The 18,161-nt window shown below is 41.0% G+C and overlaps 1 protein-coding gene across 1 annotated transcript in view; it reads left to right on the top strand.

Annotated features, from left to right (window-relative positions):
* tecta (tectorin alpha) overlaps positions 1-18,161 on the top strand; it is a 72,898-nt gene that overhangs the window by 44,525 nt on the left and 10,212 nt on the right. Inside the window, exons 20-25 of the mRNA XM_034683896.1 lie at positions 2,209-2,515; positions 2,651-2,866; positions 4,982-5,181; positions 5,544-5,924; positions 12,655-12,941; positions 17,654-17,934. Of these exons, the coding sequence (XP_034539787.1) occupies positions 2,209-2,515; positions 2,651-2,866; positions 4,982-5,181; positions 5,544-5,924; positions 12,655-12,941; positions 17,654-17,934 (1,672 nt within the window). The remainder of the gene's footprint in view (positions 1-2,208; positions 2,516-2,650; positions 2,867-4,981; positions 5,182-5,543; positions 5,925-12,654; positions 12,942-17,653; positions 17,935-18,161) is intronic.

The raw sequence follows: 18,161 nt of genomic DNA, 5'->3' as shown, positions 1-18,161 counted from the left end.
ATACTCAAGCAGATGCACTTAAGTACATTTACTTTGTTACTGTCCACCACTGGCTGCAGCTAATGTTAGCCCAGGGCACACAGCACATGGCAGGAGTGACTTACTTCCAGCCGTGACACAAACTTACAATTTGAATGCACTTCATTCAGAGAGTCATCTTGCTTATCATCCTCCATCTACAGCAGCACAATGTCTCCACCATGTTAGCAATCTGCAATTGAGATGGTTTCTGACAGCAGGTAAACACAGACACAGGGCGACAGGTAGATCTGTGACACTGGTACCTGAAGTGTTCATTAGATGAATTGTTCTGAATTCAACAAACTTCTGCACTGTTTGAATATTTGATCAGTCCCTCATTAAAGTGGGTTCGCCCTGTTCTTGCTAACTTAAGTTATGACGTGCAATAATGCAGCATCCTCTTTAAAGTTCATCAGGAGAGTTTAGAGCTGTGTGAATCTGATGACAGAGTGCTGACAGTGTCACTATCACAATATCACAGGTGAAGTTATGACATCACTAAACTCTACCTGATAACCTCAGGTGGAGACACAGAGGAAATCCCTTCCTTCTTTAAATAAAGAGCAGAAAGCAGCAGAGGCTGAGGATGCAGAGGTTACTGTAGGTCAGATCACATTTAGCTGTAGGTAATAAATATGATTTAAAAGACCAAGATAAATGACTTTTAGAAGCACATAGAGATGTAGATTCATGTTACAGAGACTCCTGTATTGAAATAATACTATAATGGTGTTAACATCAAAATATGGTGTCAACACAAACCTACCTGGAATATGTGTTACTCCTCATTGCAGTGGCTCACTCTACTCTCACTCTAAAATATGTTTATGAATTTTGTCACATTTGTAAGACATGGATTTTTAAAATTGTATATATTTTCATTCTAAATTTGACTGCAAACCTTGAAATGAAGAGATATTCAAAGTATTTGACTTACATATCAGTTCATTAAATGTATTCATCTGCAGTTCAGGGTTATAAATGGACGGGTTGCTGAGTATAGGCTGATTTTACCATACTCCAGAAGGTCTCCCTATTTTCCACAGTCCAATGTTGGCAGGTATGCGGATATGTACTGTGCCAAGGAACATTCTAGAGTATGTTTACTGTACTTGAGTGTTACTTTTTGGGGAAATGTATTACTTTTATTCTACTGCATTTAAAAAGCAAACATTCTAGTTTTAACTCCACTGTTTCTATAAATGTTGTCGTCACTCACTACTTGAGTTTTTCCTGATTTTACTCTTATTTTCTAAAGTCCAATCCAAAAGTGGTGACCGTTGAGCAAACATGACTCAGATCAGGCAGTTCATTTCATGGTGGTAATGATGGCTAAGGGCTGGGAATGATGACGATTCTCCACCTGTGCACATGTGGCCATATCTGAAGCCCATGTTTGAGCTTTTTGAAATGACAACTGATCTGTATCGTGTTAAGTACTCGCTTTGTCTCCAACGCACAGCCTCCATCAAGGTCTGCAAAACATTCACTGTTCAACCTTTAATGTCTGAAACCACCGGAGAACACTTTGTCCATAAGAGGTGCCAAAAGTAACACAAACCAAAGCTTTATTATACTGACAAGCAAGAGTTTTGTTTATTTCATATAGCACTTGATCACAAAAGTACTGGGTGGAGCATAACGTGGGCTCAGGCAAGATGAAGCCCTGCTTGTGTTGCTTATATTAAGACCGTCATACCTCCTCCACTTTTCTGCATGACCCTCAGAGGTCATAGTTGTTGTATTTGTGAGGACATGTTATTTCTAATCAAGCCGATAGAATAACCAGGCAGAGGGTGAATTCCACTTTGATTGGCTTAAGGTGGATCTAATTTCAATGGGCATCTTTTATCAGGCTGGATTTGGCTCAGACAAAACCCCGACCCTGAGCGACATTTGGACCGGGTTCACAAACGGCCTGAAAGATCTGAGGAGAAGCAGAAGTGACACATAACCCAACTCACACACATTTTGATTCCCTCAGTTTCTTCCTCCGTCTCTCATGTTCAATTAGATTATATGAGAAACGCATAGAAGCTCTTTCAGCGAGTCTTAATGTTATCCATTCATCACCTGGGTTTCCCCTCATACTTTGAAAACATGCAGCTCACTTTGCTTCATTAGGAATGTGTTGGTGATCCAGCCTGTTCAACTAAAAGCACCTTTAATGACTCTCTCCTCTCTCAGGTGAATAAAGAGCGCTTGTACCTTCCTCTGAGGCTGGGTCCAGGGAAAATCAACATCTTCACGTGGGGCATGCAGCTCATTCTGGAGACAGACTTTGGCCTAAAGGTGGCCTTCGACTGGAACACTCTGCTCTTGTTAACTTTGCCCCGTGACCTCTATAACACCTGCTGCGGTATCTGCCAAGGCATACCTTTATCCCCACCCATGTTCCTCACGACGGACTGGGGCATGTCGTGGGCAGAGAGGGACACCTTCTGCCAGGTGGGCTGTGGAGACTCCTGCCCACGCTGCGGCCTGGGAGACAAAAGCGACTTAAATGACACTCCTCTCATGGTCGCCGACGCAAACATGAGCAGTGACGACGACAACGGGGCCAATGAGGTCAACACAGCCATGCGCTTTCATATCGGAGATGGACTGTATGTGTTTGTGGAGCCTGAAGCGGTGAGGCTGTGTGGGCTGATTGTGGATCGAGCCGGTGTGTTTGCTAGATGTCACAGCAAGGTGGCGCCAGCGTTCTTTTATCAGAGCTGTCTGCAGGACACCTGTTTGGATCAGGGAGCTCAGGATACTATCTGTAACTGGCTGCAGATGTATGCCAGCACATGTCAGACCCAAGGAGTGCCTGTTACCGGCTGGAGGAGCGACACACCGTGTGGTGAGTACACGTCTGTGTTCAAAGCCTAAAACATAACATCCAAATAAACTGAAAGGAGTGATGTTCAGGGAGCTGGATCATTACTTTGAATAAACAGCAGAAATATAGCCTCAGGAAGACTTTCTATGAAACTCTGAGTATTCTTCAGAAAACAATGTCAACAGTTTTCTGAAGAGTTTCTTCAGAATAAAAGTTCCAGTGAAAGGTTAGATTATTTTACTTAATTCCTGCTCCAACAAAACGTGTCATTTTTACATTTATTGTCTTTGAATTAAATTACAAATAAAACTAATGTGATCACGATGCGATTAAGGGACAACATTTTGCACTATTTTGTCCCTCTCTGCACACCATACTTAAGCATCTTCTTGCTTCCTGCTGCTGACATGATGAAAAATAACGACACCACTGCACTTTTGAATGTTACATTTCACTCAGTCCACAAGGTAAAAGTCATAAGCACTCTGTGTGAATTGGAATTCAAATATCACAGAAGTACTTTGAGCTTGTGCTAACAGCTACGAGCTAAGCTTACAGGGGCAGCTTATTAGACTGATGTCAGCAGGTACTGTGACCTGTGGATGAGACCAAACAGTGAAAGGTAACCACAGTGCTTGCTGACAGGGTGGAAAGCTGTCTCTTACACATCTAAGTCCTGAAGTCAGACCACACTGGAGCAGGAGTTTGAATAGTTAATCTAAAATCCATTATCATAATGTTAATTTCATTGATTTGATTCCCAACCAACGAAACGGGTAAGAATTGTTTTTCACTGTTAATATGGACTAATATGGAAATATTTAATTTCTGCGATTATTATGAATAAATAAACATTTACAAACTAACATTTTACAGACTCACATTAAACACATAAAAAGGTGAGCTTTTGCATTGATAGTTGGGTATTCTTTTGTATGTTTTTTTTTTCTTTCTTATTGTGCAAGAAATGTACTTTACAAGAAAAGGGTGACCAAGTGACAGTAGACAGAATAACAAGTAAACAAGGCACGAATATGGAAAACATAAAAAAAACAGACTAAGAAAACAAATGTAAAAACAAAAACAAGACAACCACAGCTACAACAAAACTAAACAGTAAACCTAACAAACAAACAAACAAAAACAATTGATATTTATAAAAAATAGAGCAGAAATAACCTAAGAAGTACGCAATGAAAGAGGGAGAAAATAATAATAATTATTATTATTATTATTAATAATAATAATAATAATAATAATAATAATAATAATAATAGTAACAGTAATAGGAAAGTAAATAAAAATATCTTATATCAATAATGATAATGAAACAGATACGGCTGAATGACAAAAAAATCAAGAAATCAAAATAAATAAATAAATAATAATAATTCTAATAATAGGAAAATAAATAAATATCTTACAGAAATGGCTGAATAACAATTTGTTAATTATTAATTTCAAGGGGTTAAGATTAAATAAAAATAATAATAATAAGTAGATAATATTAAAATGAATAAATAAACAAAAAGTGTGTTTTGTGAGGGTTAATATTTGTGTGGGAAGGCTGAGGTTATGATGGTTAGTGAATATCTTCACATGTATTCCAAATATGAGAAGTGGAAGGTGGAAAGATTGATAAGATTATAAGGAGTAAGGAATTATTTTGTATTACTTATTCATTGTCTTGTATTTATTGGTGCTAAACATGAATGTCTTATGGTGCTTCTTGGTATCAGAAGCAGAAGATGGACTTATTATTTGATTTAAATAAAGGAGAAAAAAACCTCTGTAAAATCATGTATATACATATATATACATAAAATAAATATGATAGCTACAAGAATAATAAAATAACAAAATATTTTGTATCTACAGCTCCAGTCTTTATGCTAAGCTAGGCTCACCATACTCTTATTTAACACACATTTGAAATTGATACAATAGGGCACAGATAGCCTAGCAGTTTTAGCATGCGCTCCATATACAGAGGCTATAGCCTCGCTCACAAGCTCGATTCCTGGCCTCAGAAAATAACATTTTTAATTCAAAATGTTGAACTATTCTTTAAAAAAAACTACCTGCAATCATTGCTCATCACTACTCTAACACCTTTCTCAACCTGCCTCCTCCCAGTCCAGAGCTGTCCTCCAAACAGCCACTACTCCAGCTGTGTCTCAGTGTGCCCGCCTCAGTGCGCCCCCGCCCGGGGACAGAGGGACTGCAGCCAGGACTGTGTGGAGGGCTGCCAGTGTGACCAGGGCTACGTGCTCAACGGCAAGAGCTGCATCCTGCCCCAAAACTGTGGCTGCTACACTGATGGCAAGTACTATGAGGTCAGTCTCACATCCAGCACCACATGGAATAAAAGCAGAGTAGTTTGTCTCAGTCTTTAATATCAATCTGAACATTTGTATCATCAGCTCTCAAATTCGGACTCATTTGGTGTGATTTAATGCCCGCCAGTTGTAGATATAACGTCAAAGGACATGTCTGTTTCAATACACAAAGAGTCCATCTCATCAAAGCAGTGTTGAGACAAGTTACACTAATAAATCAGTCAGACTTATGAGTTGGGGAAAGTTTAATTTAAAGCTTAAATAATCAATTTTTTGTTAAATAAGACAAAAATCAACATAAAAAATGAACCAACTGATCGTGTCGTCCCTGATTTTAACGTGAACTCTCTTCGTTTCAGCCCAAACAGCTTTTCTGGAACAACGACTGTACCAAACGCTGCCAGTGCATCGGACGAAACCTGATCCAGTGTGACCCCCGGCGCTGTAAGGCAGAGGAGGAGTGCACCCTGCGGTACGGAGTGAGAGGCTGCTTCGCGCGGCGCTCCCAGCACTGCGTGGCGTCAGGCGGTGGGGTCTTCAGGACCTTTGACGGGGCGTCGCTGCGGCTGCCGGCCTCCTGCTCCTTCGTCTTGTCCACAAACTGCCACAAGCTGCCCGACCTCTCCTTCCAGCTCATCGCCAACTTTGACAAATGGAGCACACCAAACCTCACCACCATCTCTCATGTGTACCTCTACATCAACGAGGAGAATATACTCATCTCAGGCAACACGGTCAAGGTGAGAGGGTGCTTGGTTTATCAACAGATCTGTCAGATAGGAAAATACTGAACCACCTTGTTCAAATTTCTTCTTTGCTGTTGGATAACAGAATAAGATTTAATAACAAAAGAACACCAAAGAAACCACAAAAACAAACCTACTCAAAAGAAATTCCAAGATACTAAATCCAAAAGTCCAAAATAAAACAGAGGGAGCACAAGGAAGGTTCACAGTGATCCAACACAGGACAGGGGGAACATGGGCTGTTTTTAAACCTCCTACTATACTAGCAGTACGTACTGATTTGATCTAAATTCAGTATGTAGTATGTGAACAAGAGCAAAATCTGCAGTATGCTAAAACTACCCGGATGTCGTACTGATTCAGGAACATGTCTCAGTCTGCAGCGGACCAGTCTGCCTCAGGTACTGTTTGAAATGTGAAAATGATTGAATTCCATATAAACCATTTCTTCACTTTTTAAATCATAAGTGATGCTCAAGAAGCAGTTTATCTATCAGCTTGTCCGTTGTTTACTTCCTCATTCTGAAACCGGAAATCCAGCGACACCTGACCAAGCATCCTGCAGACCAGATCCAACAGAACAATCAAACTACAGACTACCTCAAACGCAGTATGCAGTACGTACTGCATATTGCCTAATAGGAAATATGTAGCAGGTGGTTTTAAGAACAGCCGTAGAAACTAAATACCAAGAGTAATTAAAGGTGACATATCATGCAAAATGTACTTTTTAATGGTTCTTTACCTGAAATATGTTTCCCTGGCATGTCTACAAACCCCCCAAGAATGAAAAAAATCCATTCTGCCCCTGTTCTGATTTCTCCACCTTTCTGTAAATGTGTGTGAAACGAGCCGTTTCAGACTTCCGTGTTTTTGTTACGTAACAACAATATCCGGTCTGTCACGGAGTCAGAGCTCGGAGCTTGTTCAGCCCATAGACTGTATAAAATAATACTGAATCCCTCCCCCGTTTTTCATTACCTGCACAAATGTGTGCTAACAAGGAGCTTAGGAGGGAGGCATGCTAGTTGTAGGCTGTCTTAATAAACACAAAGGTCGGTTTTACTCCCCACGTCTGCAGATTTGAAGATCTAGTGGATGATTTGTATTTACCATGGATAAGTGCTAGCGCTAGTTAGCATAGCCACATAGCTACATGTTCATAGCTGTAGCTGTAGCTGTAGCTGTGTACCAAGACACACGTCGACATACTGACAAATAAAACAACAAGAAACACTAAATCTGTGACCAATCCTTCAGAAAAGGTCCTGCTGCCTTTCTGGTAGAGGTCGGTTTTACTCCCCACGTCTGCAGATTTGAAGATCTAGTGGATGATTTTTATTTATCATGGATAAGTGCTAGCACTAGTTAGCATAGCCACATAGCTACATGTTCATAGCTGTGTACCAAGACACATGTCGACATACTGATAAATAAAACAGCAAGAAACACTAAATCTGTGACCAATCCTTCAGAAAGGTCCTGCTGCAGGCGCCTCTCCTTCAGGATCAGATTCTGGGTCAGATTCAGAGGGTTGAAGTAACGTGATCTATGAGAAGCCGTGTATACTCAGCCAACATGTAAACATTAGATCAACGTGCTGGAGAGCCGAGGCACATCCACTTCCTGAGGGGGCGTGGTCAGAGGGAAAACAGAGTGTTCTGAGGAGGACTGAAGAAGAGGGTTTTTCAGGCATGCCAAAACCTGATTTCAAAGTGTTTTTTTGAGCATAAACTTTAAAGACATGTTTTGGGGACCTCTTAGACCTATATATATTGATGAAAAAAGCGTGATATGTCACCTTTAACACATGTGTGAACCAAGCTGCAACCTCCGGCCACAAGAATTTAAGCCAATGCGGAAGTGTTAAAAACTGCAGTTTCTCAAGTTTGAGGCTAGGATATTCAAAGAAGCCGATCTTCACAGCAGAAATAAACATGTTTACAGCCTGGTAAAAAAAAGTAGTGTAGTCTGGATAGCTCACTTCTCTATCAGCACCAAGCGGCAACATCCGGTCTCAAGCTTTGAAGCCCATGCGGAAGTGTTATAAACTGCAGTTCATCGAGAATCCACTTGAGGCTGGCTGCAGAAACACCAGAAACCACATACACACCCATTCAAAGAGACGATCTTTACAGCAGAAATAAACATGTTTACCGCCTGGTACAAAAAACAGCTTCCGTCTACGTAGCTAATGTCTCTATCAGCACACACTGTACAGGGGGATGAATTTTTGTGCTCTTTATGGCTACTCTCCTCAGAGTACATCCTCCTCTTGTGTGGACAGTTCTGGACGGACCACACACACACACACACACACACACACACACACACACACACACACACACACACATACACACACACATACACACACACATATATTCCTCTCCCCGGCAGCACATTGATTTTACCAACTAAAAAGAAGAGTGCCATTTTCTCAACAAAGGAGCAGACCTGCCTCCCCTGTTTGTAATACACTTACTATCGACAAGTCCCTCACACAACCCCACTTTGAACAAACTTTCCCTGTAAGGCCAACAGCTTTAATTTTGTCTTCTATTGCTCTACTTCAGAGCAGCAGGCAGCCATTTATAGCACAGAGCTCAGATAAACCCAGCACCTGGGCTGCACTGTGCAGCAGACAGATAACAGAGCAAGACCAAGCAGTTCTATTATGTAGACCCAAACCAAAAGGAGAGAGAATCTGTGAGTTAACTGTGCACGGGGCCAGAACCAGGACAAACACATCTCTGTCTACTGAGTGTGTACCCAACTGATAACATGTAACAAAAAAGGCGTTTTTCCACAGCAGGAACTTCTACCTTGGAACTAGGGACTTTACCCCTGAACTATGTGCGTTTCGACCGGTGGACCCAGGGTCTAAATTAAGTTCAGGGGTAGATAATCTCCCCCCTAAAAAGCCCCTGCTAGGAGGGTGGTACTTAATACAGGTACCTGGGCTTTCGCGGGGCAGGGCCTGCAATGCTGAACGTGTCTGATTGGTAGATTAACCACAGTGTTTTTATTCCTCCCTCCTTCCACAATAACATCACACACATCTGTGATTCACTTGATTTCTCTTTCTTTCATTAGTTTTTATTTGTTCTATCTTTTTTGTATGTGTGTGTACTTTTCAAAAGAAGAAGCTGTGATTCTCTTGATTTAGCAGCTTGTAACAGTAGTCTTCTCTCAGCCCACCGTGAATGCGTCTCTCCCGGTGTTACGGTTTTAAGAGTGACCCTGTAAACTGGAGACCTTCAGTTGAACGTGTCAGTGTTTGTAGAGTTTACACAGCTGTTGAAACACAGAGGGAGTTCCTGGGAATGCAAACTAGTTTAGTTTTTATTAAGATTTCAAAATATCCTCATCAGATATTTAATGATCGTCTAAAGACGTTTATGAGGGATGCATCCGGCTGAAAGTCTCCAGTTAACAGGGTGGCTGTTTAAACCAAAACACCGGCCGATCTCTGCCACGGCTTTTTGAGTTCAAAAGGATTTTAAAGGCGTGTTGAAACGTCTTTGCTACTCGCGCTTATCTCCTCTCACGTGTTGATTCAGTGAATCCATCTGTGATGAAATATAGCACCATCTAAAATAGCACCAGCTGAGTGTCTTCATGCTAACAGGCTAACTGTTGTGCTGCTCATAATGATACCAGCCTGTCCGTCTGCTTCTATGGTGTCATCTGTGATGAATGGCATTCCTCTTTTTTTTGCCCTCTACTGGTCTGGTGGTGAAGTACATTTACTTTTTTCCCCCTCCATACGTCACTGGCCTGATTTGTACAATCTACCCGGGACTTCAGCCCGCCGTCGAAAACGCAGACAACAATGGGGGCACAGGAACCTTTTAGTTCAGTGAAAAGTAGTTCTGGGGGCTAAAAGACCCCAGAACTCTTGGTTGAAATGCACCTTATGAAATCAAACATGGACAACATTAAGCTGTCAGCGTCAGTACACTTCTGCACAAGCTTTGGTAACTTTGAACTCGTGGGACGTAGGGTCACATGCACACAGAGGAGTCAGTCTGTAACAACAGGACATTCACTTTTATCAAGATGTCAGTGTTGTGTCTTTTTTTCATGATAGTCCTGCTTTAATAGACCAGTTACCTCAAAGAGCTCATTTCTGTTCCTTTCCAAGAAACTCAACAAACACGTCCTGTTCAAATACCTGGAGGAGTCCCTGCCACCAAAATAACCAATTACCACAAACAGCCTGGTAGAGCTCCTCCATTCAGTCTCCAGGCCTTTATATTCCAGTCAGAGTGAGCTCAGAGAGGTACTTAATGATTCACTGATTGCCCTCCGCTTTAGATCTCAATGAGTCATTATCCTGCTTTATCTAAAGGGGCCATTCACCGCCATTTTTCAGAACTGCCTATCAGCGGTAATGTGTTCAAGAGGCTGAGGTCATTTTCACAAGAACACAGAGTTAATGAGAGCTCCACTTCAGACTGTCATGATCTCTGCTTTGAGCCGTCTCTTCTCTGTCTTTAGATAAAGCCCCTCAGTTGAAAGGTTCTGCTACCAAGAACTCATTTTATGCAGACCACTTCAATGTTTTTACTCTTTGCCAGGAAATAATCAACCCTGACACTCGTATCAAGCATCAGTGTCAAATATTAAACTTCAAATCTGTGCAGTTAGGGCGAAGCTTCCTAAACTCAGATTCATGTTTAATACTTTACTCGTTTTCAATATTTGAAGTTAGGGTTAATATCTTTGCCTGACACTGACTTGTCATAACTCCCACACTGTTAAAACAAAAAACTGTGAAAACTCAAAATTTCAAGGTAACTGTCTGCACTGGATTTTTGAGTTTTGAGGCTAACTAGAAATGTTACATTTGAGTCAACTGATGAGTTTTTGTTGAGATAACTTATCATTCATATGTAGTGTAACTTAAAGTGTTGACTTCTACATACTAAGGAGTGAAAGTTGTGCCAACTTATTATTGTTTGTTCAGAAAATGTTCCTTTGTTACTGCACGTTACTGCAAGGTTTTAAGTTTAGCTAGCTAATGTTCAAGGCGGCTAACTATTGGTAATGACCATGCCTTATTAAATTAACTAAACAAATTAAAGTGACAGTAACCGGTAATCAACTCACCATCAACTGACCAACTGTAAAGATAGAGTTTCAATACAATACTCAAACCAAATACTCACCTTTAGGGTGATCAAATCCACACAGGACAGAAGAGATGGTGCCACATGTGGGGAATTGAAAGTGTGGAAGACCCCTGTAGATTTGAGTTGGAGACCCCGTTCTTTACCTGAAGCAGACTCAAATCATTTAGCCGAGCCTCAAACCAATAATTTCAAGTTTTGCCAACCTAACTTATGAAATGAGAACAACTTTACACAACAAACTTAATACAGGTAGTTGAGATCACTACTTTTCAGGCCAACAATTTTAAGTTTTCATTTTTACAGTACATTCAAAGATTTATAAGATCATATCGGTTCAAAGAACAGGATTTTGAAGCTTCCTGCATAAAACCTTTGTGGGGTCTCAGAGCTGGATCTGTAAATATGATAAGATACATGAGTGGGAATGCAATATGTTATCAGACTATTGTTGCTATCGGCACAAAAAAACTAAAATGTTAGTTATCCGTAATGGCAATAGGTGACTCATTTATTCTAAACACACAATGACATGAAGTATGGAAGTCTATCAATCTTTATTTGTATAGCACCAAATCACAACAAACGTTATCTCAAGACTCTTTTACAAACAGAAGTATTTTAAATTGTCTGAAACAAACAACATATTAATATTTGCAATGCTTCTAAAGCACAGGTGATGTGAGGAGGAACGAAACGACACTTGTTCAACTCTACCTGTTTAATTGTGCAACTCAAGAACCATCATCCTGAACCCCACGGGTCTCTGAAAACTATGAATGACAAGAAAAAAGTCAGAGCCAGCAAAAACCTGTCAAAAACCTCTACTTCAGTCATTTAACAAAGCTTAGACACATATCTGCAATCACTCCAACTTTAAGGAACTTAACAAAACAATCACTGGACTCATGTCTCTCAGTAACACGCCTTTCAGTGGGTGGAAAATGCTGGTTTCACGGCTGATGATGAACTTCAGTACGCTATGCCAAGCTGGCGTTACTTCTCAGTCTGTAGCCTTTTTGCTGAACTGCAAATCTTCGTGTCCTGAAGAGAAGTTCCTTGCCAATGCTACTCATGCTAGCTTCACTGCAGCAGTCAAAGTCCTGCCAGCATGTTGAGCGTCAGTGCCCAGTGGACTGACCACGTAAATCAGACCCCTTTCCTTTGGAATCATCCACCAGTCAGGGTCCGGGAGGCAGACACCCTCTCTACTTTTAAGAGTAGGCTTCAAACTTTCCTTTTTGATAAAGCTTATAGTTAGAGCTTGATCAGGCTTGGACCAGCTCTTAGTTATGCTGCTATAGGCTTAGACTGCCGGGGGAACTGGCACACTGGGATCCTGTCTCACCCCCTTCCCCCCAACCCCCTCATCACTTACTTTAACTCTCCCTGTCCCATTAAAGTTACTAACCATAGACCTCTCTGGAGTCCCTGAGCTCCCTTGTCTCGTAGGTTCCTCTGAGCTGCCGTAGACGTCCTTCTGCTGTGGACGTGCCAGACCCCAGCTGATACGGACGTGCTGGACTCCAGCGGCAACAGCTTCTACTACTCATCTCATCACTAAGATTTCTCTCTCTCTTGTGTCTGTGCAGGTCAACGGTACACCAGTCTCCGTCCCGTTCGTTACCGGACTGATGACACGCCTGTCCACGTCTGAGGGTTTCATCGTCATCGACACGCCTCAGGACATCCAGGTCAGATACAACCACTTTAACACGCTCAGCATCACAATGGGCCAGCGGCTTCAGAACAAGGTGTGCGGCCTCTGTGGGAATTACAACGGAGACCCCAGTGACGACTACATCACCTCCAGGGGCAAGCCGGCTGTAAGCGCCCTGGAACTCGCTCAGAGCTGGAAGACCAACGGGATGCAGAACAGGTGGGTGAGACTCCAGACATGGAGGAATGTTTTGAACTTGAACATGCAGTGATGATTAAAGCTATAACTGGCTCAACGTTTAAATGTTCTTTTATGTCTACTGTAAAGCAAAACGCTCTGTCACATTAGGAGCTGACCGATGTTTGGGTTGGCTGATAATCTGTTTCAGCATTTCATTTTACTGATAGCAGATAAAATGTCTTCACTGAAAAGCACATTGGATCTGCTACCTATGAAAAAGCTTATGAAATTCCCACACTGACAGGTGATTATAACACAGGTGAACTTGTAACTTGAAGCTTACAGTGTGCAGATGGAGAACAGAGTAGTTTACTAAACACTGCACACAGCCTCGACCTTTGAAACTTGATGCCAACAGACGTGTTGAGGCTGAATTACAGCCGTGTTAGGTTCACTTTGATATCAAAACAAATGACTACATAAAGGAAGCTGTGCTGATTAGCATATCTGCTCAAAACATCGCAAAAAAAATAAGAAGACAACATTTTGTGAACTTCTATGACAATATCTTGTATCAATACTGCAGAAATACACCTGGAGCATTCCTCAGACAGCTCACATTTCAATAGACTCAACTCAACTCAACTTTATTTATAAAGCACTTTAAAAACAGAGTGCAGTACATAAATAGACAAACAATGCAGGCATAAAACAATTAAAACACAGGATAATAAAACAATAAAAACAATAAAACAATAGAAACAATAAATACAAATAAACCATAAAACACTAAAACAGGAGCAGAGTCTCATGCAGGGTTGACAGCCAAGGAATAAAAATGTGTTTTTAGACGAGCTTCAAAAATGGACAGTGAGGAGGCTTGTCTAATGTGGAGGGGAAGCTCATTCCATAATTTAGGAGCAGCAACAGAAAAAGCTCTATCTCCTCTGAGCTTCTGTTTTGACCTTGGTACCTCCAGGAGCAGCAGATCAGCTGACCTGAGGCACCAAGCAGGAGCGTAGGAGTGAAGGAGCTCAGAGAGGTAAGGCGGGGCCAGACCATTTAAAGATTTAAAAATAAATAAAATAATCTTAAAATTTACTCTAAAGTGCACAGGTAGCCAGTGGAGGGAGGCCAGGATTGGAGTAATGTGCTCCCTCTTAGCCGAGAAGTAATAAAGGCATGGATTACTGTCTCAAAGTGCTTCTGTGCAAAAAGAGGCTTCACCTTTGCCAGCTGCCTAAGCTGAAAAAAGCTGTACTTTACCACAGAGCTAATTTGCCGATCCAATTTAAAATCACTGTCCATCTTAAAACCCAAGTTTGAGACTGTTTTAAATAATCTGTCCAAGGGCCCAAGTCAACAGGAGGGGGTTCACATGGGCCACTGGGACCAAACACCATCACTTTTGTTTTATTTTCATTGAAATTTAAAAACTTTAAAGTCATCCAGGCTTTGATGTCCTCAAGACATGCCAGAAGTGGTGTGAGGGAGGAAGCATTACTCTTTTTTAACGGCACATATATCTGACTGTCGTCAGCATAACAATGGAAGGAGATGCCATGCTTTCTCAGGATGGAGCCCAGGGGTAGTAAATACAAAGAGAAAAGCAGGGGCCCCAACATTGACCCCTGTGGAACCCCATACAGCAGTGGGGCAGAGCTGGACTCTGAATTTCCAAGGCTTACTCTTATACTCATGTCTGCTGTTAGGTCCAACAGAACAAGAATTACATAGTCACCAGAGTCATTTGCAAAGAGGATATCATTAAAATCTCTTAATAAAGCTGACTCAGTGCTATGGAGAGTTTTAAAGCCAGATTGAAAGACCTCCAGGACCTCATGCTCATCCAGAAACATTTTTTAACTGAAGGCCTTTCTCCAAGATTTTTGAAATAAAAGGGAGCTTGGAGCACGCTGCGATCAAGGCCAGGTTTCTTAAGTAGAGGCTGCACCACTGCATGTTTAAAACTTAGGGGAACAACACCAGTAGACAGACTGCTGTTGATAATAGCCAGAACTGACTGCCCTATACTAGGGAAAACCCTGTTTAAATAGGCTGGGGGTGACAGCATCACGGGGAGAACCTGATGGCTTATTATGGCCAACCAGATCCTCTAAGAACAACAGAGACACAGGCTCAAACTTATGAAGAGCTGCAGAACAAGGAACAGGGTCCGAGGGGTCAAATGCAGGAGCCAAGATGAGAGTCCTTGAAGTAGCAACTTTATCAATAAAGATTTGCAGGAAAATATTACACAATTCAGGAGATTCCTCCAAGCTGGCTGGCTGTGGGGCATTAAGAACAGTGTCAGTGGTTTTAAATAGCACACCCGGGTTATGTCAATTAGACTCAAGGTTGTTTGACAGATATTCTCTTTTGGTCTCTGGACTGTAGAAGTGTTTCTGGGAATATATGTAGGATAACTATGTTCCACAGTGTACAGTAGTATTTACTTTCCAAAATAGCTCCCAGTAAAGACGGGGAAGCTCAGACAGCTGATCGTTAACCAATCATTCAGAAACGTCCTGCTGCAGTCGTAGAGTTTGAATTTCTGCAAGCGCCTCTCCGTCAGGATCAGATTCTGGATCAAATTCGGAGGGTGGAAGTAACGCAGTTCTGTTAGCAGCCATGTCTATGCAGCCAACAAGTAAACGTTGGATTTACGTGCTAGAACGCCAAAGCCAAATCCACTTCCAGAGAGGGGCGTGGCCTGACAGCTCATTAATATTTAAAGCACAGACAGAAAACAGCCTGTTCTGAGCAGGGCTGAAACAGAGGGGTTTACAGGCAGACCAAAATCTGATATCAAATTGTTTTTTTTGAGCAATAAACTTCAGAGAGATGTTCTGGGGACCTCTTGGACCAATATAACTTGATGAAAAGGAGTATAATATGACACCTTAAAAAAATCAGAGCACTTGTACTTCTAGTTCAGACATACATTAACTGTTAAAGATATACAGCTTTGAGGGACAAAAATTCACCTTTACTGATGTTAAATGCTGTTATACATATTCAACTATATTAATTAGTAATGAAGTAAGTCCAGTCCCAATTACCTGAGTCCAAGTCTGAGGTTTTCTAAAGAGGACAGCTGTTTTAATTCAAATAATTCACTGTCTGAACCTGGACTGACTGTGTGGGATCCTCTGAGTGTGGAGACATTTATAACATTAGATTCTGTCTGACCTTGTTGACGTGTCTTGATGCCATGCGTTGGGATCACAGCATGTGTGTTAAACTTTAAATATCTGCAACCCTCCTGAAACTGATCTGTTTTTTAATCAAGCAAACATTTTTGGTGCAGTGGTTAAGTCACTTTAGAGGCTAATGTTACCATTAGCAAGAAGCTAGCTCACAGTAAAGTTTCAGAGGAAGTTTTGTCTCGTTGACATTTGCCTGCTCATTGTTAAATAGTTTGGCCTCTATAAATATTGTAACAGGTAGCTTCTAAACTTTGTCTTCATGCAAAATATCATGAGGCAACGTTTTATTGTTACAAAACAATCACTTTGGGTCTTTTGATCTCACTTAGAGTTTTTGATCTTTGGCTTAATCAGAACTGGGAGGCCCAAACAGCCTTATTCACGGGGTACATATTTCTAATTATCCTGCCCTTGGATGAACTGCAATGAGTTGAGTGGATCACTGTAGTAAAAAAAAATTAAAAATTGAAAATAAAAAAACAATAATAATAATAATAATAATAATGAAAATAATGATAATCTTTATTTCTATAGCACTTTTCTAAACAAAGTTACAAAGTGCTTCACAGAAAACACAAAAATAAACAAAGAAAAAAAATTATATATAAAAATAATAATAATAATAATAATAATAATAATAATAATAATAATAATAATAATGATAATAATGATAATAATTAATAAATAAAATGAATAAATAAAGGAACTCTAAAGTACTAGAATGCATAATGAGACATTAAGAGCAGAATAACATGTTTACATAGTTATGAAAACCTTTTGAAAAAAAAATAATTTAAGAAGCGATTTAAAGTTACATTCAGAAGTAGCAAGCCTATTTCAGCTGGTAGGTCGATCCACAGTTTAGGGGCCCGGACTCTGGGAACAACCAACAAGCCCATGTTGGCTGATCTGAGAGGGCGGCCGGGCTCATACCAAGTGAGAAGGTCAGTGATGTACCAGGGAGCCAGTTTTTTTAGAGCTTTGTAAGATAGTGACAACATTTTGAAATCAATTCAGAATTTTGCAGGAAACCAGTGTAGAGAAGCCAGAATTTGAGTTATGTGATCTGATTTTCCTGAACCAGTGATTAATCACGCAGCTGCATTTTGAGTTAATTGAAGGCGTTGAATGGAAGTATGAGATAAACCAGAATAAAGGGCTTTGCGAAAATACAATCTTGACAAGATAAAGGCATGGACAACCTTGTGCAAGTCTTTAAATGATAAAAATGATTTGATTTTGGAAATTAGTTTAAGATGGAAAAAACACGTTTTTTTTTTTACCATCAAAACAGAGCTCAGAGTTAAACAGCACACCTATGTTTCTTGCAGTAGGTGTAATGTTAAGTGAAAGGGGTCCAAGATGGCTGAGTATGTTATTAGTAGAATTTGATGTGGAGAAAAGGATAACTTCAGTTTTGTCTTCATTAAGTTTAATATTTTTATTTTGTAGTACCATAGAGGCATGTACATTAGCAGGCACCAAGAGCACAAGTCAATGAAATAAAATCTTAAATTAAATGACTTCGCCTTTCTCCTCCAGCTGTGATGAGACCCAGTATGTGGCTCTGGCTCAGTCCTGTGACAACACGGCCGTGATGGCTCTACAGGCTGAAGACGCCTGTCAGAAGCTTACCCAGCTGAAGGGTTTCTTCCAGCCCTGTCACGGCCTGCTGGATCCACGTCCTTTCTACCAGTCCTGCTACCTGGACGGCTGCTACAACCACCGCAAGGCTCAGGTCTGTGGCTCACTGGCAGCCTACGCAGAGGCCTGCCGCTCCCTGGGGACCCTCACCACCAAGTGGATCACACAGGAGAACTGCTGTAAGGGCACCGCGAGGCACCAGCCGGACCAACAGCTTTCACATGAAAATCATCACCATGTAGTGGCGTTTTAAATCTTTGTTGATGTCTCTTATTAAAGAATAAACAAAAGCACAATTAATACATCAGGATAAGGAAGAAGAGAGTCTCAGTTAGAGGTACACCAGGGGGACAGATCCTCCTGTCCCTGGTGGAGACCAAGCCCTTGTCTGAAATTTGTCTGTGTG

Source organism: Notolabrus celidotus, chromosome 5 (genome assembly GCF_009762535.1).
Source record: "Notolabrus celidotus isolate fNotCel1 chromosome 5, fNotCel1.pri, whole genome shotgun sequence".
NCBI lineage: Eukaryota > Metazoa > Chordata > Actinopteri > Labriformes > Labridae > Notolabrus > Notolabrus celidotus.
The sequence above is the reverse complement of the archived record's forward strand: the minus strand, read 5'-3'. Positions and strand labels throughout refer to the sequence as shown.